At 42.7% G+C, this 21,723-nt stretch overlaps 1 protein-coding gene across 2 annotated transcripts; it reads left to right on the top strand.

The window, feature by feature from the left end:
• Positions 1 to 1,112: 1,112 nt before the first annotated feature.
• On the top strand, positions 1,113 to 21,454 carry lypla2 (lysophospholipase 2). Of its 2 annotated transcripts, none has more exons than XM_003227559.4 (10): positions 1,113 to 1,264; positions 10,083 to 10,189; positions 11,422 to 11,453; positions 12,014 to 12,079; positions 13,336 to 13,383; positions 13,993 to 14,063; positions 15,329 to 15,402; positions 16,497 to 16,598; positions 16,788 to 16,964; positions 18,090 to 21,454. In XM_003227559.4, exons 2-10 carry the CDS (start codon positions 10,112 to 10,114, stop codon positions 18,138 to 18,140), a joined length of 699 nt encoding a protein of 232 aa, XP_003227607.1. In that variant the 5' UTR covers positions 1,113 to 1,264; positions 10,083 to 10,111; the 3' UTR covers positions 18,141 to 21,454. The 2 variants fall into 2 exon arrangements, with proteins under 2 accessions (XP_003227607.1, XP_016852959.1); XM_016997470.2 differs by having other exon boundaries at positions 1,134 to 1,282.
• The last annotated feature ends 269 nt before the right edge of the window (positions 21,455 to 21,723 follow it).

Here is a 21,723-nt window from a genome sequence, read left to right as displayed (position 1 = left end):
AATACAAACAAATTCCTATGCACACTGCACATGTCTTATTTGTAGTGCAACAACAACGAAAGAACAATACAATATTTAAAAATGAAAACAATTTTAACCAACATAAACCTATTAGGATTTCAATGGAAAGTGTGGGCCTGCTTCTGGCCAATGAGATAGTCAAGTTAATTAGGATTGTTGTTGTTGTGTGCCTTCAAGTCATGCCAGACTCTGGCCGAGCCTAAGTCTAAAATTATTTATTTATTTACTGCATTTATTTACTACATTTATATACCACCCTTCTCACCCCGATGGGGACTCAAGAGCAGCTGTATGTACATACAATATATTATATTATTAGCATAACACAATATTAGCATTATATATTACTATATTGAACTATACCACTATCTATATATATAAAAGAGTGATGGCATCACGGCAGCGGACAAAACAACAAAAGTAAACACCCCACAACCTCGAAAATTGACAGCACAACCCCTCATCCATGCCTCTAGGTTGATACAGCAAAAAGAAAAGAAAAATAAAGTCCTAATTAGAGGGAGAGGAATAATTGTTTTTATCCAATTGCTGCAAGTTAGAAGGCTAAGCTCTGTTCACTTGGTCCCCTAGCAACCCACTCAGCCCAGGGGACCCTTTACCTTAACTACCACCAATTCCTCAATACTTTATTTCCCATACCACCAGACTTCGCCACAGCAATGCGTGGCCGGGCACAGCTAGTACTATTATATAATACATAATATATAACATATAATTAATATTATTATATTGTATTATTATTAGTATTGTATAACATAATATTATTATCCATATTATATGTATATACAATATATTATATTATTAAAACTGATATAAAATATTATATTATGAAACTGAGGGCGGGGGCCAGGTAAATGACCTTGGAGGGCCGCATCCGGCCCCCGGGCCTTAGTTTGGTGACCCCCTGCTTTAAAACATTGAAACATGAAAACTTCCCAAGTTGGAAGCTTTGAAGATGGCGGCGCCCGCAAGGGCACCGTTTCCGGATTCCGTACAAAAGCCTCGTCTGTGCCGTACTTTGTGTGATGCGTCATTTCCGGCGGGAGGAGGCGGCTGCCTGGAGACGCCGCTCGCTCGCTCCGTCCCTCGCTCGCGGCCCCGCCCACCGCGCTGGCTGTGTCGGCAGCGGAAGTTCCGGAGCGGTTGGCTGAGCGCGAGCCGGGCTGAGTTCCTCTCAGTCTGAAGAGCAGAAGAAGCCGGGAAGGAAGGAAGGACGGAGGAGGTGAGGCCGAGGAATGAGGTAAGCCAGGCATGGGCCAACTTGGGCCTTCTCTTCAGGTGTTTTGGACTTCAACTCCCAGCATTCCTCACAGCCTCAGGCCCTTTCCTTTTCCCCCTCAGCCGCTTAAGCGGCTGAGGGGGAAAAGGAAGGGGCCTGAGGCTGTGAGGAATGCTGGGAGTTGAAGTCCAAAACACCTGAAGAGAAGGCCCAAGTTGGCCCATGCCTGTCTTAGAACGAAGGGCTCGACTTTATTTACAGCATTCATATTCTTATTTCTATTAATAACAACGGTTCGTGATTTTATTTCAATATTTTAAATTTTAATATATTATTATTTCATCCATATTACTTCTTTTAATAGGTTATTGCCTTACCTGTATTGATTTTTATCGTAGTCATATCTTATATTATTATTATTTATTTATTTCCCTCATTTCTATCCCTCCCTTCTCACCCGAAGGGACTCAGGGCGGCTCACAATCTGGCAAAGATTCAATGCCAATATACAATATTTATTTATTTATTTGCAACATTTATACCCCGCCCTTCTCACCCGAGGGGACTCGGGGCGGCTTACAAAAATTGGCAACATTTAATGCCCAAGTTGCAATCCTAAAAACCAAAACAATCTAAACAGATCTGTTAATAACATTGTTAAAACACATTATAAAAACCTTAAAAACGTATATATAATTAATTCCATTCATCCGAGATCCTCATGCTTCATCCTTAAATCAGGCCATGTCAACTTTGTCATTTACTCATCAAAAGCTTGGGCACATAACCATAGAAGATAAAACATAAGCAATTAAAACAATTGAATAATTTAACAAAATAAAATAAATACATTAAAAACCATACAGTATAAAATCCTTGAACCATTCGTCCGCAAAACCTTGTACGTAAACCTTAATCCAGACCGAGTCAAAGCCAACAGAATTCACTCATCAAACGCTTGCCCACAAAGCCAGGTCTTCACTTTTTTCCTAAAACTCAGAAGGGATTTTTACCTGTGTTATATCTTTTCATAGGTTATTATATATTTTTAAAAAATATATAATCTTTATTAAAGCTTTTTTTCAATATACAGCTTAAAAAGAAAATTATAAAGTATGTCTTAGAAAGATAGATAAAAGAAAGTGGATAGGGGAGGGGAGGGGGGCACGGGGTAGGTTATTACAATTTTATAATAGTAATAATAATTTTATTTCTTGGATTGAGGAGGGTCACAAAACAATAAAAATATATAAACACAGAAAAAACACTACAAACACACACACACTGAAACGTACTGCCATAAAAGTTACATACCAAAATGTATCTTTATTTTTATTTATCGTGTCAGAAGCGAATTGAGGGTACAGTTATCATGTAGAGTCTCACTTATCCAAGACTCGCTTATCCAAGATTCTGGATTATCCAAGGTATTTTTGTAGTCAGTGTTTTCAATATATCGTGATATTTTGGTTCTAAATTCCTAAATACAGTAATTACAGCATAAGATTACTGTGTATTGAACTACTTTTTCTGTCAAATTTGTTGTATAACATGATGTTTTGGTGCTTAATGTTTAATAGGCCTTTCCTTAATCTCTCCTTATTATCCAAGATATTTGCTTATCCAAGGTTCTGCCAGCCCGTTTAGCTTGGATAAGTGAGACTCTACTGTATTTAAAAGCAAAGTGAAAAACTTGGCATTGTACTACATGTCCTTTGATCAGAAGTTGGCCACTTGGGGTGCCTCTGGTGTCTGTAAGAAGGGTCCTCCATTGTGCATGTGGCAGGGCTCAGACTGCATTGTAGTAAGTGTAGCAAGTAACCACAAACTACAGAACATATCTCTATGAAATATACATATTAAAACAAGAGATTAAACAAAGGACATGCATTAAAACTCATGTTTATGTTTAAAGACTGTCTTTTATTTGTATTAATGTTACTGTATTCATTTTATTTATTTTATCTATTAAATATGTAATTATCTATTTTATTTTTAAATGTTATGTTGAAGGTTAATTGTGTTAGTCTGTTGGATAAAAATAATATAATGTCTTGTGATATTAACAGATTATTTTTACTATCATATATTTTGAACCAAGGGTAATTTTATTAGTGCTTTATTAGTTTTGGTGTATTTTGAGTGCCTTTATAAACAATTGGTAGCTGTTCGCTCACCTTGTGCTACATTTACTGTGAAGAAGCACATAGCATTGTTGTCAAACATAATGCACTGGGTACACTTGATATCATTTACTTATTTCATAAGCAACATCTCTTTCAAATGCAGACTATTTATTATTAAAAGCACATACATGCTGCCTTTTCATTGAGTAAAAATCCGTCTCTTGCAGCTAGCTCAATAAAATATCATAAGCGATAGAATAAATAAGCTTGGACAGCAAACGTGGGTGGCTGTATCATGTCTTAGCTGGGCCCAGTGGGTTTGAAACCAAATAGCTTTTGCAATATTATACACACTGTGAAGCATACTGGGACTTTTGCTATCACACATCCAAGTTGATCTCTGCATTAATAAAGAATAGAAAATGAATTGTATCTCATGAACTTGGATCCGCATTTCAGAGAGAGCAAGATGTTTGGTTGGATGCTGTTAACAGCTATGATGGTTGTAAGTCCTCAAAAGATCTCCCAATACTTCATTTATTTATGGTCTGGTCTTAAGCTTGTTGACTTGGAAACTCCCAGAAGTCATATTTTGCATCGGCATTTTGAGGAATGCTGCGAATTATGGCAGGAACATTATGGAAATTATATTCTGGGTTTTAGCCAATGGCATAATATTTACAACATGAGACGTGCAAGATCAGACCATAGTCTTCCCAGTCCAGTATTCTGTCTAAAGTAGCAGTCAATTAAACCCCATCTCAAGATTTGTGAATAGTGTATGAGAGCCACAGCCCTGATAATTTACATATATTTATCATTTGGTACTCAGTTACTTTACATAATGTAGATATTCCCATCATTTTGTGCCTCTCAGTATGAAGGTTCTTTTGAGCTGTTTTGACGAGCAGCTAATCTTAATCCAGTTTTCTTTGATTTTGTCTGGTCCGCTTTCAAAACCATAGTCAATTTTGAGAATTAATTGTGCCTTGAGCAGACAAAAGAGTGCTGCTATCCCAGGAATATTTAAAATCTATGAGAAAAATTTGAAGGAAAGAAATAATTTTCATTAATCTCAATGAAATAGTATACATAATTTCTTGGTATAAGGGTTAAATTCCAAATATCTTCCCACTTCTTAAATTAAATGCTTGTCAGAATTGTGTTCTATTGCTATTAAAAAGAAGGTATCTAGAAGAGAGAAAACTTAAAATCTGTGCTGTTTTTGGGGGGTGGGAGAGGGCTTGCAGCTAAAACATCAGTATTAAGAAAACATCAATTTATTTGTTTAGGGAAACAAATTGAATTGTTGCCCCCTGATTTTCAGCAAATATCTATGTATGATATTCTCTCTGGGAGATTTGAGAGCAGGGCTTCCCAGTCCTCAAAAGTTTGGGAAATTCTCTAGAGATACTTTTTGTATACCATCTGATAAAAATGGAAGCTACTTTTATTAGTACCAGCTAAAATGCACATAAGTACTTGACTAAGCTTTTGAATTGGAAAGAGTTAAAAGTTTGCTGACTCCCCATTTTTGTTCTGTTTTAATTTGCTGTAATGAAGAGTCTGCTGCTGTTGCTTTTTAACTCATGTGTTTTGGAGGCCAGTTGAGGCTGTATTGGTCTGCGACAGGCTCCTCTCTGAAAGTGCTGTCATTAATGTATAAGCATTATGATTAATATTGGATGACTTCCCTTTGTTTAATATGGAATGAGCAGAGAACATTGTTGAAATCTCATTCACCATCTGAATGCCATTCAACCAGCTCCCATTCCTTCTCTATTATTCGCTCAACCATGGATAGAAAATGGTTAATTTTTTCCAGTTTGTTTGATGTTGTCATTCTTATAAGGGAATGCAAAATGTCAGAATACAGCATTGTCTAACAGGATCTGTCCAAAATATATCGATGCTGTGCAGTGGGTCTGAGTCAATATAAGGTAGCATTTCTGTCCCTCTGTCCACAAAGATACGCTCTGTGCAGTCCTACATATATTTTGAACTGCTTTTCTCAGATTTGCTCATCATTGTTTAGGGTTGCTTAGATTTGCCATTCATCCCTCATTGACAATTCCTCGTGGCCCATAAATCTTATTGTCTTCCAGGAATAGCGTCTTTGTGATAGGTATGTGAGTATGGAGACCTTTTCTGGATTCGCATGGTTTTTCTTTCATAATGAGGACATCGATTTGAAGATGAAAGGTGGTCCGGAAAGGGTTTGCTTGACATGCTTCTTCCCCCATTTCTCCCTTTCTCTGTCCATTCATGCCTCTTTGGAATTCACAGCACTGTTGGTAACAGCTGACCTCCTGTTAGACACTTGAGTGCTAGGACTTCTCAGTTCCTAGTATTGATGCCATATTTTTTAAAGTTAGCTTTAAGCCCATCTTTATATCTCCTTTGCTGTCTAGCAACATTCTGTTTTCTGTTCTTGAGCTGAGAGTAAAGTAACTGCTTTGGGAAACAGTGATCTTTGGGCATTCAGACAACGTGACATTTGGTCCAGCAATGTTGATGGTAGAAGATGATCTCTTCAATGCTGGTGGTCTTTGCTTCTTCCAGAACGCTGACATTTGTCCGCCTGTCTTCCTAAGAGATTTGCAAGACTTTTTTTGAGGCAACACTGTTGGAATCTTTCCAGAAATCTAGAGTGATGTTTGTAGATGGTCCATGTTTTGCAGGCTATCAACAGAGTTAGAAGGATAATAGCTTTACAAACAAGCATTTTGGTGTTCTTACGAATGTCCCAATCCTACAAACACACTCTGCTTCATTCAGCCACATCTGTAGGAACTCACAGTTTCCATCCCTTGCTTTGGAAGCTCATAAGCAGGACATAGCAAGAGCTCTCTGGAGCAACTGCTGTGACCTCTTGGCATGGAAGTTCAAGTTAGCAATCATGGTTCAAAATTGATAGTCCAGTTCCTTTTTCTAAAACCCTCATAAATTATTTGGCTAAACACAAAATATAGCAATAAATTTCATGCAATTCATTAAGAGTGTTTTATTATGTTCTTTCTCTTTTCTAATTTTGTAATTCTAATTATGGCAGAATCCCTGGATAGTTGTAAAGGCATTGTAACGATGTGGTATTTCATTGTCAAACTCTTCCTTTAGGGTTTTACCATCTCAAGTACAGCAACATTCCTGTCACTGCCTCATTTGTTTGCCACGGCTCCAGATAATTAATGAATGGTTAAACAACAGAATCCAGAATTGGGCAGGGAGGTAGTTTATTTCCTGCCATTGTGAAAATTGGCAATGTGTTTCTACTGTCTTTCCTGTTTTAAAACTAGTGAACCTATCCACCAAAGGACCTGTCTGCATCTCATCACTACCCGGTTTTCCTCAGGAGCCTTTGTGTGGCATGTCCCTTCTTTTCCAGACCACACATTTGCCAGGGTGTCCATGGCTACACTAATAGCATCTTAATAATAGGCTGTGATTAACAACTTCGGCCTGTAATAAGCCTTTCAACCAGTGATAGGGTCAGCATTTTTCCTAATTAGTCTGTAATCTCAAATTAGTCAGCTTTTTTGATGGTTTTATATTGGCTACCTTCCAGTTCTCTGGTAAGAAACCTGATTTCCATGACACTATAAGTTTCAGAGCTGAGTGAGCTTAAATCTTAAATTCAAGTCAAACTCTCCCTTTTCTTGAAAGAGTCCATGACATATTCAGAGCTTAGTGTTGTGTAAAATGTCACCCCTTCTTCCAATTTTAGTTTTGACAGATTTGAAGTTTTGACTTAAGTATGGTAAGCCCTCCACAAAACAGCTACCACAGTTCCTTTTTAAGGGGAGATAGGATGTGATTCTGATCGGGCATAAAGTGCAAAATTGGAGAAAAAGCTAATGAAATAAAAGGTTTTTCATAATGTTGGACTATTAAGTCCTATCAGATATATTTCGTCTAGCTGCAACTGAAGGATGCTGAATGTTGTCATCTGGCAAATATAATTATAGGGATAATTGGTGAAGGAACACATAATTTCTTCCTTCTGCTGTAAAGAGGTGAAAATAAGTTCTGAGATGCCTTGTGTCTCGGTTTATTTCATTTCGACTATATATTCCTCCTGATTTTTTTTTGCATAAGATGACATCCATGAGACAGAGGTTTTGCCATGTTCTATTCAGCTTTGTATGCCCCTGTTTCCTGTATTCGGTTCACAGCCCAACTTTGTGTTCGTCTTCCTGAAGTCTATTATTTTTCATTGGATTGAAATACTCCTGTCTCTTGCGTAGTCTTGTGACCTTGATTTTTGACATTATTGATTTTTGGCCTTGAGTATCATATTGTGCAATCGCTTCCTTCTTACCGTTTGGTTAGACTCCAAAATGGTGGCTTGGAGTAAATGAACTTGGCAGATCCTACTCAGTTTCAGCTCAGATTGTTAATCAAACATTTATATGTACAATGTTGTAATAGGTATCCTTGTCAGAACCATCCAGTTTAAATGCAGCTTTGTCTGCAACTTCTTCCAAGTGGAGGAGAACTGGACTGATGAGCTCATCTCCTTCCAAATAAGTATTCAAATGCCAATAAATAACAGTGGTGCAAGGAAGGCTTAGCTGTTGTATGTTGCAGACACTTGCCTTGTAAGAGTTGTGTGGCTTTTCAGATCAGAGGACAGCTTAGTGTATCATTTGATGCACCTTTCTTTCTTTGTGTGTGCACTGACACTACAAACCACCCTTTGCTTCTTTACCATAGAGCAACATAAGCAAAGGAAGCCATGTGGTGACAGAATAAAACGACCCACAAGCAGTTTTGGGTTGCTCAGAGAGATATTTGACTTTTCTGCTGAGAGAAATAAAATCCTTGTGAGCAATAATCGTACACATTTGTACTTAACACAAATCTTGTGCAAACTGGCCATATGAAGGTTTTACTTTGTCTTATGAGTGCTTTGTGTTGAATTTCCTATAAGACCATAGGGATCACAAAAGAGCATATGCAAGAAACTCTAGGATGTGGCTGTTGTGTGTCTTCATGTTATTTCTGGAGGTTATTTCAAGGGTTTGTGATTTTCATTTTGCAGGTGGATATCTGAAAAGTCCAGTGTTTCTTGTTTGCCTGCTGTTGACCACTAAATGTCTGTTTGCAAAGCTGGCATGATGTGGAATATATGTGTACAAAGTGGGAGTGTGTCAGGGAGTTGTTTTCACAGTCAGATGTTTAAAAACCCTGTTTTGAAGCTGCAACTATGACCCCAGAAATGAGAGCTCCCATTTAGTATTGGGAATGTTTAAATTTCTGTGACTCCTTAGCTTTTTCAAGAAAAGTCACAATGAATATGTTGGACCACAAGGCTCCTTTGTTGCTTCTGCTGTAAGAGCCAGAACAGCCATTCCTCTGGAATTTTTCTCACCTGAGAATACATTTCTCATGCCAACTTTGTCGCTGTTTCAGGGCTGGAGGGAGGCCTCCAAGCTCCTAACTCTTCGGATGGGAAAAAGCAGGCGCCGGGAGGGAATGTCCTCCTCCATTGTTTGAGCTGAAAAGAATAGAAAGACAAAACAAACATTCCCGTCTGTAGCCCACTCCCTGCTCAGTCACTTTTGGCATAATGTGGGTCTAGGGGTTTTAATCTGTTTTGTACTAAGCCCTATTGTGAGGGCTGGCTAATTTGCACTTTGCGTTCAACATGAAAAATGCATTCGGCATGTTGTGGGAAATGACAGATAAAGCATTATTGAAGGAAAATACTTCAGAGTTGGGAGAGGGAAAACCTCTAATTTTGCCTGATTTGTTCTTATCATATTATTTCTTGGTACTTTTTGTACTGCTCCTCATCTCCAAAACCATTAGTGTTGGAATCACAAGGTCTTACTTTTTAAAAAAACTGAGGATTTTGTCAGTTCTCTAACTCCAGTGCTATTTCCAAAATGCTTTGAAGAACTCCATGCCGCCTATCTTTGCACTCCATGTTTCTGTCCCAGTGACCCTGTCTGCTCTTCTCTCGCCGGGCCATCTATTTCCTGTCAACATCACAAAGCCGTTCTTTTTGTCCTTGGGCTCTTCTGAGGCTTTTCTTATCACAACTGATCAGAACAAGGGTCTTCATCTTCATTCAGCTGATTTTATTCCATTTGGCACAGGGAAAATTCTTATGCCATTCTGACTGATGCCTCGCTAATCTTGTTCTCTTAAGACAACTTTTTCTCTCTTTGCAAGGGGCACCTTCACAAATCTATGCAGCAGTCTTTCCCTAATTATATAAGGAGAAAGCCATGCATATTAGTGTGAGAAATATGTCAAAAATTTACCACCATCCACTGCAGGGTCCAGATATAATACTTTTCTCAAATGGAAGTCCATCCTTCTGAGCGAGTCAAACGCAATGTGAAATGTTCCTATGTCCAGATTATTAAAATACCATTCTTAATCTGGAATATTCTGCATTACATTGCCTCCTCTGAATATTTTAACAAACATTTTAACCACTGGAGTAAACTCCTAGTCCTCATGTTTTTATTTGGTGCAGGGAGGAGAGAAACCTAGGAGAAGGTTTGTGAGAGGAGTATGAACATCTTGTATGGATTAGATGGGATGACTTTGCATGTCCTTAGCTTTGTTTGGTGACTTTTTCTTCCATGCCTCTCACTGCGGGTGGACCACAAGGACACCAGTCTTTGATGCTTGGTACACTGTAAACATAAATATATTTTCATTTTTCGCTTTGTTTCCTGCAGGCCTGAGCAGTTGAATCCTTCATTGGTGTATGTGCGGTAACAACATGTCTGTCCCCCTCCTTGCTGATGCCGTGACCATTTCAGGGGCAGAGCGGGAGACTGCAGCGGTAAGGCGGTCCTCTTTCCCTAGGTTTGCCATCTGTCAGGATCCAGGAAGATTAGGGGAATTAATGGTGTCTCTCTCTCTCCCTCCCCCCCCCCCCCCCATGCCCTCTGCCCTGCCGCTACATGCAGAGGCAGAAATGTCCCCTTGAAACCAACATTAGCAGGGGGGAAGGTGTCAAGAAGAGATCAAACCATGGTATTGTTCCTTGCCAGTAAACCCCACAAATGTTGTTTGTGTAGGACCTGCACACAGAGAGCTCCCTTTCCTCTGGCAGGTAATTATTAGTCCAAATTGTGTTGGCCTCACAGCTGATTCCCCTGCACTAACACGGTAATACATGGCCCAGGCTTGCTTTCCTCCTCCTGATGCAGAGACAGAGCCTGGCGGCCTTCTGCTGGCTCTGCAGAAATAGCACTTGACACCTCCCTCATGGGGCTTTGGAGCCCCGTTAATCCCCGACTCCTTGCCGGCCTTGGCTGTTTTCACACCATCAGTTAGTCCCAGTGGTTTATTCTTTGCCTCTGCAATGAACTGCATCTGCCCCACTTCACAGGATCCAAACTCTACACAGAAAATGCATTACAGGAGGCACACCTGCTTACCTAGATAAGACTAAGTCGTATCATTCTTCTTGAAGAACTTGGTCTCCCAAACAGTCAGAGATGGAAAGTGAGGCATAGGTGGAGTATTAGCAAGCAGACTTGGGCATTTTTTGTGATCTGATTGTTTTTTTAATCTTTGCCAAGACATCAGTTTGGGTTTATTCCTAAGGACCAGTAGCCTTTTAGAAAAAAAAAAAAACAAGGATTTGTATTTCATTCTGCAATATATATTATGTTATACTTTTTGTGGCTTTTAAACAGACTCCTTCTTTCCTGAGTTGTACTAGTCACTTCAAACTCAGCATTCAGAAGCCCCCTATTCCAGAACTGGAAAACCCCTGCATTTGTTCTGAGCTGCAATGCAAATGTGGACATGTGCTTAATTTTTAGCCGTGTTTTGACTCAACTCTTTCCCCCCTTTTTAAAGGGACACAATTTGTGTGTGTGACCTAAAATATTTCCTTTCTTACCTGAGGTTGGATTCTTCTTGCTTTTCACCTTCCTGCATAATCTGCCTTATTTATTCTTGCAACTAATTGGCCTCCCTGGCGGCTGCTTTTTCTTGGGATTCACCAACACTTTCTCAGTTGCTGTGCTGACTAATGGGTTTCTTTTCTGCTTGACTTCACAGGTCATTTTTTTACATGGGCTTGGAGACACAGGGTGAGTATTGGGATGTGCCATCAGATGCATGAGGGATACGGAGAGGAGGCATACTGAGGAAAGACTGAGCAATGCACACTGAAAATAGATATTATTTCTAATGGGAAGCATTAGAGAGCTGTGAGGTGTAAAGAGGAAGACGGCTGCAGGATAGGATTAGACAGAGTGAACATCTGCTGAGAGAAAGAGGCTATAAGTTGCCGATCCAAAATATGATGTCACATTGGAAGGAATCTGGGAAGGTGCCTTGCACAGAGCTATAGTCCATCCAACTCCTGTCAGCCTCTCTTGCCCAGGTAGTTGTTGCAGTCCATAAAAATGCGTGGAGAGCACTGTGCTACATGCAATTACTCTTCTGGACTCCTTAAAACGAAGTATTCCAGAGAAAGATTTTTAGTCATATGCCATTGCCAAGTTTGGCAGCTGTGGGCATGTCTTGCATACCTTTCCAGTAGAGAGGCTTCTTCAAAGGCAGATCAGATGGGCAGTGAGGAGGGCTTCATTGACGTGCTGCATCATGCAAATTCTGATCTGTATCCTCTCTCCCTTTCCAACTCCAGGCACAGCTGGGCTGAAGCCCTGTCTGCCATCCGGCTCCCTTATGTGAAGTACATCTGCCCTCATGCGTAAGTTTTTCTAGCACTAGACTGGAGCACTAGACTAGCATTATACCTGAAACATTTCTAAACTACCCTTTTCCCCTTGGACTCCAGGGCAGAGTAAAATTGACCGGTAATATTAAAATAAAAATGGTATCAAGCAAAACAAAAAGCAGTGAACACAATAAGCTTATGAAACAGTTCAGCCTTTAAAAACACCTAAGTAACATGAAAGTCTGCCAGTTGGTGTTTGGAAAAGAACTCCCTAGTTTTAAGTATAAGTACATTAAAACTAGGGAATTCTTTTTCAAACACCCTGTAATTTCTGAATTGGGGTACTACTGCATTAGCCAGTTAAAACTGAACTGTGGGTCTTCCCCTTTTAAAGCCTCCATCCTCACTTTTCCTTCCTTAGGATTCCTCCTAGTTACTGAATTCCTTTTTTTTTTTTTTTTTTTGACAGAGCTGCCTTCGCTTTAGCAGTTCTCAGCCTGCCCCGCAGTGCTGATTCCACCCAAGGAGGGTTTTTAATCCCATTCTGTTCACTCATGCAAAGTGGACTGTCAGCATTTTGACAGCGTTGCCCACAAGGGATTTGCAGCTTTCCATATCATACGCTGCTCCCAGGCTCAGAGGGAGTGTGACATTTTTAGGACCTACAGCGGTTTGCGGTTTGTCAGAGAAATTTTGCTCTTGGCAGAGAACCGCCAGTGATATGATTGTGGTTATTTCCATTCATGAAGCTGGAAAGAGCCCAGAAGTTGTGGCTAGCCATCCGCATGTTTAATATCTCAGTTCCCAACACCTCCCATAATATACTCAGCCGTCAGCAGCAAGGAGGAAGCCTGTGTACCAGGAGTAAAAATCTAGAACCAAGAAGGTATGATGTCCCATTTCAGAATGGCTTCAGAAATTCAGCCCAAAATTTGGGATACAAAGGGACACAGCTGCAGCTATTTATCCCCCACCTCAAAGTACGAGAAGGAATGTAATGTCTACTAAACATCTAAATATGAAACTAACGGTTTTTAGGGGTTGATTGCCTTGTACGATTGTCTTTCATCTTTGACATAGTTACAGTATGACTAAACAGGAACTTGGGTGCAAAATGAAGAGCAGAACTTGGAAGAAGTACCATTTAGAGCTCAAGTTCTCAGAAATCCACAGGCAGTATGGCTTCTAATTGTGCTGATTGGCAGTTTCTGGGAGTTGTAATCTAAATAAATAATAAAACATGTATACCTGCCGGATTTTTACAGCTTGCTTTGCCTCTTCCTTCGTAGGCCCAGGATCCCAGTCACTCTCAACATGAAGATGGTCATGCCATCCTGGTGAGTATAAAACCGTTAAAATAGTTCTTGAATCACCATCAGGTATGTGCTGTTTTTTGCAACAGACTGCACGTCTTGGAATATAGCCATTGGAGATGGAAGTGCAGTAGCCATGAGAAAAGATATGGATGAAAAAAACAATGAGGTGGGAGGGGCAGAGAAAAGGCCACATGTCTGTAGAACATGTTTGACAAGAGCAAGTTGTCTGGGACATATTACACAGAGCACATGCCATAGGTATGCCTGTTAGGGTTGGAGTATCCATTTAACTTTGCTGAAGAGAGAACCTGGGCCTTTTAAATAGGGATAGGCAGGTGATCTTGCACCCTCAAACGTTCTGTATTCTTCTGTAAGCAGTACTATTTGCTTTGCCAGCTGACTTTTGTGGCCCAAGGCATTTGGAGGGCAAGAGCACCAACTTGCCTTCTGAGCCATGGAGTGCCCACCTAATAAATAACAAGAGTGGTCCAGAATTCACAAATAACTGTTTTGTAAGACACTGATAGGTGCACATATCCTTTAAATGTCTCTTGGTGTCACTTAATTGTTTGGTATTATTTATTTATTTTATTTACCCCATGACTTTTCTCCTTTTTCCTTTCCTCCCAGGTTTGATCTGATGGGCCTCAGTCCAGATGCACCCGAAGATGAAACTGGGATTAAAAAAGCTGCTGACAACAGTAAGAGATACTTCACCGTTTGCGGGTGGCCTATATTTCTTCAAGTCATAGCTGCCACCATTTGATAATTTGGCAGAATTGATGAGTTTCCTTTTTCATTCAGCTCTAAACTTGTGAAGCAAGTAAAGCCAGGGAGCTGTTCAGGGAAAGTTAGCATTCTGAGGGCATGGAAGCATCAATCTGAGACGTTTCAGTCAGGTTGGCTCCCCTGTCTTTGGCATATCATGAGTTGCCTCCAGAACTTCCTACCTTCTGCTGCCTCTAAAATATTATTTGCTTTTTGTGTTAACCATAGTTCTGATATGCTCTGACACCAATAGTCGTTCCAATATCACATAGAAATGGAAATCAGCGGTGGCAGGAAAAACAAGGAAAGGAGTCATTTCAGTGGGAGGAGGAGGAGAATGAGTGTGTGCTCCCAGGGCTCACCTGCTGACATACAAACGCCTGACACTGTCACACTGTCTGCTTTCGTGTCACATTGAGTGAAGGCGCAGTCTATTCAGCTTGCAAGACTTATACCGGCTCTCTCTGGAGCTGGTGTGACACTGTGGCTGTGAACTGGAAGACTATCTTGAGAAAGAGGAGCAGGCTTGTTTTCTGCTGCCCTAGACCGCAGTGGAGCCATGGGTTCAAATGACAGAAAAGGAAATTCCACCTGAACATTAGGAAGAACATCTTGACAGTAAAAATTGATGTTCAACAGTGGATCTCACTGCCTTGCAGAGTCCAGTGGAGGCTCCTCCTCTGGAGGCTTTCAAGCAGAGGCTGGATGGCTATCTGTCATGTGGGCTTTGATTGTGCTTTTCCTGTATGGCAGAAGGATTGGACTAGATGGCCCCTATGGTCCTCTGTGATTTTATGAAAGGCTGTGGGCAAGGTGCAGATTCAGCACAGCAGCTATGTCGATCTGTTGCCACAAATCCCAGAGTGCCATGGCTCACGAGGACATTAGGACAGCATCAGTCTTGATATGGCAGAGTTGATCAGATGTAGGAGGAAGGCTCCAGGGCTCTCTGTTCCTTGCTGTGACATATTACCCACCGCCTCCTTTCATGTGCCAGTCCTTCCTCCTTGATCCCTGCCCCACAGGCCTTGCAGAGGTTTTAAAAAAACCCAAGCTTTTTTAAAAACATGGCATTGAGAAGCAGAGTCAACTGAGTTTGTTTTCATAATTTATTGCGCATGACTACATTGCATTCATAACCAAGTATGTAAGGCCTGTGATACTGTCTCGGTGAACAACTGGCTCCTCTCTCTTTCAGTTAAAGCAGTTATCGAGCATGAGATAAGGAACGGCATCCCAGCCAACCGCATCATCTTGGGGGGCTTTTCACAGGTGAGGGGGGAGCTGGCTGGCAGCGTTTTGCTTGAAAGGGGCTGTCCCTGGCTTTGTATACTTGTGTATGAACGACAGCATTAGGAGAGTGGGACATCAGCATAAGTGGCACATACAAAGGTAGCTGCTGCCGCCACCACCACTGTCTTTGCAGTGAATAGCCAAGAAAATGTCTCACTAGAGCCCTTGTGTTGGATTATGAGCAACGCTACTAAGACCAGGGAGGAAGCATCCCATTTGAAGACCTCACAGCACTGTTTCATTATTTATTTTATTTATTTATTTGCAACATTTATATCCCGCCCTTCTCACCCCGAAGGGGACTCAGGGCGGTTTACAAGTATATATACATACAATATATGATATTATACGACTATATTGCAATATTATTAGTAATACTGCATGTAATATATACAATTATAATAGTGACTTATAATTATTATTACATTGTCTTACATCATTATATTATTAATAATATTACATGTATATACAATATATTGTAATATTAATATAGTATAATATTATATATTATTATATCATTAAATTGATACAGGAGACATGGTGGAAAGATGTCTTCCTGGCCCCGCCTTCTTCATTCTGCTCCAGAATGGCCGTTAGACCTAATGATCTGCATTATGTGGCCTTTGAAGCTGTGATTTGACTTTTCCCTCTGTCAAACACATTTGTAGCCTTTATGGCTGGAGGAAATACAGTTATGGACTCTGAACACAGAATTTGAGATCTGGAGACTAATTGGTAAATACAGGACAAGACTTTGGACACAAATTGGCCTCATTTCTTTTGGGACGGTAGAGGAATCCATACATATGCATGCCATATGTTCAAGTGGTAGAATGCTGGGTATATTTTGCAAGTCAAGCAGTGGATTGGTGAGGGTGTCCTGTCGTTGTGTTTGGGGAGGATGTCGTCAGCACAAGATATCTCTTCTAAGAACCAGAAAGGACTGTTGTTTCATACATGGCGGGGAGGGAGGGCAGCTGAGGCCAAAGCAGTGAGGCTTCTGTGTGGCCCTCCTTGTGTGGAGGGCGCCTTGGAGCAGCCTCTGACCCGCTCTCATCTCTTTGGTGCTCCAGGGTGGTGCACTGTCCCTCTACACGGCACTCACTTGCCAACACCAACTGGCCGGCATCGTGGGCCTCAGCTGCTGGCTCCCCCTGCACAAGACTTTCCCTCAGGTACCGTGACATCCTTTCTTCCTAAATTGTCCTCTCCACAGGGTGGGGCAAGAGATGTGCTCTTCCTAAGTGGGAAAAGGACTACCTGATAGAAGGGCTATCTCCCAGCATGCAATGCAGTTCTGCCTGGATCGGCCACATCTTGGTGCTTGTGCCCTATTGCTACTCCTTTTCCCCTCCTTCTTGCAGGCGGCAAGTAACAGCATGAACAAAGACACCCCCATCCTGCAGTGCCATGGGGAGATGGACCCCATGATCCCAGTACGCTTCGGAGCCCTGACCTCCGAGAAGCTGAAGTGTATGGTGAATCCCAGCAAGATCCAGTTTAGAACCTACCCAGGAGTGATGCACAGCTCTTGCCCTCAGGTCAGTCAGTGTCTATCAAAATCCCTTCAGTTTCTCCCTAGTTGGTTTCCGCTTTTAGCATTTGGGGCCCAGGTGTTTTGTGTGTTGGCGCGGGAGCCCTTTTCCTAATGAACCCCCAAGTTGATGGTCTGGTGATGGTTTAGGGTCCCTTCTGACCCCTAAAAATGTTGGAAATAGCAATCTTCCAAGCCTTTCATTACTTGTTAATGTATGTATTTACTAAACCTGTATTCTACATGTATGTTGATTTGCCAATTTGACTTTCCTCTTTGGTGTGGGAGGGGTTATAGACATGTGATTGTACTGAGCATGTTCAGGCTCAGGACTCCATTTTGTATTCAGTGTGTGCTTTACACCTCAGTGGAGGTGGATCCATGTTTGCATCAGACCTAGTGGAGGTGGATGCATGTTGTTGTTTGGACTTCAATAGAGAAGTATGCTTATGGACTTCAGTAAGTACTTAAAGATTTTGGACTATGGACTATTGATAAAGAATTATGCCCTGTGCTCTCAACTTGGAGAGGAACTACAGCCTATCTATAACTGAACTTTTATAAGAAATGTGCACGTATGGTGAATTAATACAAGATGTTTGTGAGTAAACTAGATATGTTATTTTTCAAGTGCATATTTTAAACTAAGAGGTTTCGAGGGAGTGTATATCTTTTGGGCAATTGCAACTTCAAAATAACAACCATCTTCTGCTAAGCAAATATATTTTTGTATTGGCATGCCTTTATCTTTGGCAGTTTATAGACATGGTTCTTTAGTTTAACAGCTGAGTTACCTGTGTGCCATTACATGAATGCGTATGAGTATCACTTGTTCAAAGGGTTGACTTCTAACAAGATCATGCTTTCCTCGAGTAGTTTTCAAAAGGTGGTCTCCACATGTTTATGGAGATTCACATTGGCCAAACTGATATGACATCATTTGTACCTTTTCAGTAAGGTTATGGTTGCCATTTATTTCCAAAGGGATATATGCCCAGAGACTGGGTGCAGTTATTTCCAATAGTGATGAAGGTTTTGGGTCTCTTTTGACCCCTAAAAAGAGGAGAGAATGCCTTGTGGGTTTGTTGTAACCTCAGGCCACTACAACCATTCTCACTTTCAATCCGTGCAGGAAATGTTGGCTGTGAAAGAATTCATGGAGAAAGTCATCCCCAGGATTTGAATGGAACTCCTCAAGACTGTTGCAGGGAGAGATGGGGGCGGCCACCAACGACCTTTCACCCTTCACCTGGCGACAGCAACAACAGCAATGGAAAGCCATGGCAGCCACTTCCACTCAGCCGGTTTCCCTCCTCTGGCCTTGCCCCCTCCTCCTCTGTGCCCCTCCTGTGCCAAGCGAAGTGGGCGCCCCTCTCTTCTCTGCACAGGACGGTGGTACAGAGTGGCTTTAAGGTACAGCTGAGACCCCAAACATGGCTGCCTCCGTACAAATGAGTCTTTATGGTCATCTTGATTTCCGACTTTTCCTGCTCTCCCCTTTCCTCCCTTTTCTCCCCTTTTCCACCCCAGAAAAAAAAAATTGGCTGCTGCGAAATGAACTGGGTGGTAGCCAAAGGCTTCAAAACACAGGTGTTAGGAGACTGTTACAGTATTGGCAGGGAGAATCTCAGCAGCAGCCGAACTCCCTGATGAGCTTGCCATTCTACCCACCCAACACCACCCCTGCCCCCAGTGCCCTGCCTCCTTCCTCTGTGACCCACAATCCACTGGAATCGGCTGAGGGGCAGCGGCAAGATCAGAGCCCTGCCTTCAAGCCACTGCTTGGCTTTCTGGAGTCTGGAGGCAGGGGACCCTCTCCTGGCCAGACTGGGCACCCATTCCACTGAGCTCCCTCCCTTAAACCCTTGCTCTGAAGTCCAATCAGTCTGCCAGGCCCAAGGGAGCGTGTGCTGCCAGGGAGGGAGAGCAGAGGGGAGTTGGGTGCCAACCTGGTTGTCCTCCGCCGTCCCAGTCCACCTTGGGGCTGGCTCCTTCCCTGCACTGTTGGCGCACACACAACTCACAGGTTGTGCTGTTAATTGGGGCTAGTGAGGGGAAGACTCTCCCCAACCGCCTCTGCAGGATTCAATGCAATGTTGTGTGTGGTTTGTGTTGTTTTTCTTTTAAAGCAACCCTTTTGTTTCTTCTACCGTCCTCTCCGCTCCCCTTGTCTTCAGCCCGCTGGGTCTATCTTGGCCAGTGAGCATACGTCAATCTATCTTTTGGACGTCTGGCCCTCAGAATCTGCCCCATTGAGCGGGCAGTGGTTTGTCTGGCTCCAGGCTGCTGCTTTTGGACCTCCTCCAGAGCCCCTCCTTGTACCAGTTTCTGATCATATCGAGCGGCTTTCCTCCCTTTATGCATCCGAGCGCAGTCTGTCTTTGAGCCACCTCCCCATCTGTTCAGTCTGCCGAGCGCGGCGGCTCCTCTTAGCCCTGGTGGCTGGCATCCTCCCAAGTCCTCGTGCCTGCCTTCCCCCCTCCCTGCAAGGCTGCCCCATTCAGCAGGAGTTGGGCCCCACTCTCATTTCTAGCAACGGGGTTTGCTGTTGAACAGCAAATGTGCTCTGTAACCTCTCCTCCAGTATCAGCCTCCTGTGTGGACCGATACAAGAGCTTAATTCTCTTTCTTTTTCTTCCAGCGAATAGCTATTGTTGCTTCCCATATTCTGGCATCTCCTTCATTGTGTGGACTTGGTTGGTTTGCTTCCTGCCCACTTGAGGTTGCCAGTAGCAAGGAGAGGGATCCAGTCCCCTCCCAGAATTTCCTCTAATGGCAGGACTGGATGGCTGGCTGTCCAGATGTTGTTAGACTGCAGCTCCTATCAATCTTGCACCATTGGCTGTGCTATCTGGGGCTGATGGGAGTGGCAGCTCAGTGGCATCTGGAAGGCTGTGGCTGCCTACAGCTGGCTTACAGGATGCAGCTAATGCCCAGCAAACAGGATTAAGGCCAGATCCTAATGGAAGCAGGAAGGGCGCTTCCTTCATCCAGAACACAATGCCACCTTTGTGGAGCCCCATAGGCTCTCCTCTTCGTGCTTTCAAGGAAAAACTACCCTACTTGTTCCTCGTACAAGTCCTGCTGCTGCCTACGCTGCTGCTTCCTGCAATGCTCGCTACTCCTATCTGAAGCTTGAACTCGCAGGGAGAGTTGACTGTGAACAGGCATGGCTCCTATGCGAAGCCTTGCCCCTTTGTCCGCTTCTCCTGTTAGTAGCCGAGGACTCAGGACTAGTAGCCGAGGACTCCAGGAACTTTGCGAATCCCAGTGAGGCCAAATATCTAGTTTCAGGCCAGAGCTGCTCACATTCAAACAAGCAAAGGGAGAAGCAGTGTGGAAAGGGAGCAGATTAGAGTGTTTATTAGAGTTTCTTTGTCATCAGAGGAAAGCAATAATCATTCCATTAACTGACAGTCATTCTAAAGGAGAGGCTTTGACAACGAAGCCGTCTCTTGCTGGGAGGATTGCAATCCTTCATTTGCATTTCTGCGTTTGGACATCCCAGTAGGTGGGAGAACTCCGGCCTGGCCTCACTCAAGCAAGGAAGTAGTAAAATCCTGGATCAGATTAGTTATAGCACTTCATGACTTCACTGTGTGCATGTGTGATTTATGAGTATTGCTCTGTATTTAACAACAAACCGAAATCTTTGCAAGTAGTTCCATCCGGCCCCCAAGGAGTTTCGAGACTACTCTCCTCCATTTCCCACTAGCTTCCTAATTGCAAGTGGAGCGGGACACATTTATGTTGGACCTTTTTGGCACATAGTCAGAAGCTGTGCCCTTCTGCCACACCTATGGGCCAGGTCTCTGCTTCCTTACGCATTGAAGTAGGATAGGTGAGTAAGCAGGCACAAAGGACTGGCCTCCAGGAACATCTGGCTGGCTCTTGTGCCTCTCTTCTTCTTCAAGGTCTGTGGCTTAAACCACGAACTGGATTGTTCCACACAGTCGTGGCACAGAGAACTATTCTCTGGCCATCGCTGCACTTGCTGCCGCTTCCATCCCGGCTGGACCTTTTCCAAAGCAGTCCTCCAAATGGCTGGCACATCATCACGGGTCTCTCTGGGGGAAATGTGTCAAGACTAGAAGCCCGAGGAAGAAGGCGGCTTCTTTGTTTCTGCACATGCCCCTTCCCCCCGAGCCCCTCCCTGCCCCCTTTCCTTTTGTCTTCCTCATATGTCCTTTTTATTTTTTGTGTTCCACTGATGTATTAAAACAAACACAACCATCATGGTGTCACTTGGTTGTTTTGTTTTCTGTAGTCAATGCAGGCTGGCCTTTCCTGCAGTTGTGTGTGTGATGCTCTCGTGCAAAAAGCAAGCAAAGATGAATGGAAGCTTGTGTGGGAAGCAAAGGAGATTTCTCTTAAATGCTGGCTATTTGAGGAAAGAGTGTCCCTTCCATTGCCATTTCTGCACTCATACACGCTGGGATGTGGAGAGGGAGATTCCCAGCCCAGGAATGTGAATAAATGGAAATCTAATAAGTTGGATACAGGTTTTTGTTTTCTGTGACAGGAGGTTCGTCTCAAGGAGGAGGTCTCCGACCAATCCTCCGGTTACTCTCCCTTTCCTCAAAACCAACATGGCTCAATTCACAATTTTTCCTTGATTCTCCATGGAACGTTCTCAGAGAAAGGCTGTCTTAGGGAAGAGTGAGCACGAAGAAATAGAAAAGTCCGTTTTCACCATCCCAGATGTCCTTGGCTTTGTCTGGATTTGGCCCGTTCGCCTCTCTATAGAACAGCTTGCAACTGAAGGT

Source organism: Anolis carolinensis, unplaced genomic scaffold (genome assembly GCF_035594765.1).
Source record: "Anolis carolinensis isolate JA03-04 unplaced genomic scaffold, rAnoCar3.1.pri scaffold_10, whole genome shotgun sequence".
Classification (NCBI taxonomy): Eukaryota; Metazoa; Chordata; class Lepidosauria; order Squamata; family Dactyloidae; genus Anolis; species Anolis carolinensis.
This window is presented reverse-complemented; position numbering and strand designations above follow the sequence as displayed.

Excerpts from the sequence above, each read along its gene's own strand:
- lypla2 (XM_003227559.4), top strand. The coding sequence starts at position 10,112 with ATGTGCGGTAACAACATGTCTGTCCCCCTCCTTGCTGATGCCGTGACC. Across the intron at positions 13,384-13,992 it reads AAGATGGTCATGCCATCCTG|GTTTGATCTGATGGGCCTCA; the intron begins GTGAGTATAAAA and ends CTTTCCTCCCAG. Across the intron at positions 14,064-15,328 it reads TAAAAAAGCTGCTGACAACA|TTAAAGCAGTTATCGAGCAT; the intron begins GTAAGAGATACT and ends TCTCTCTTTCAG.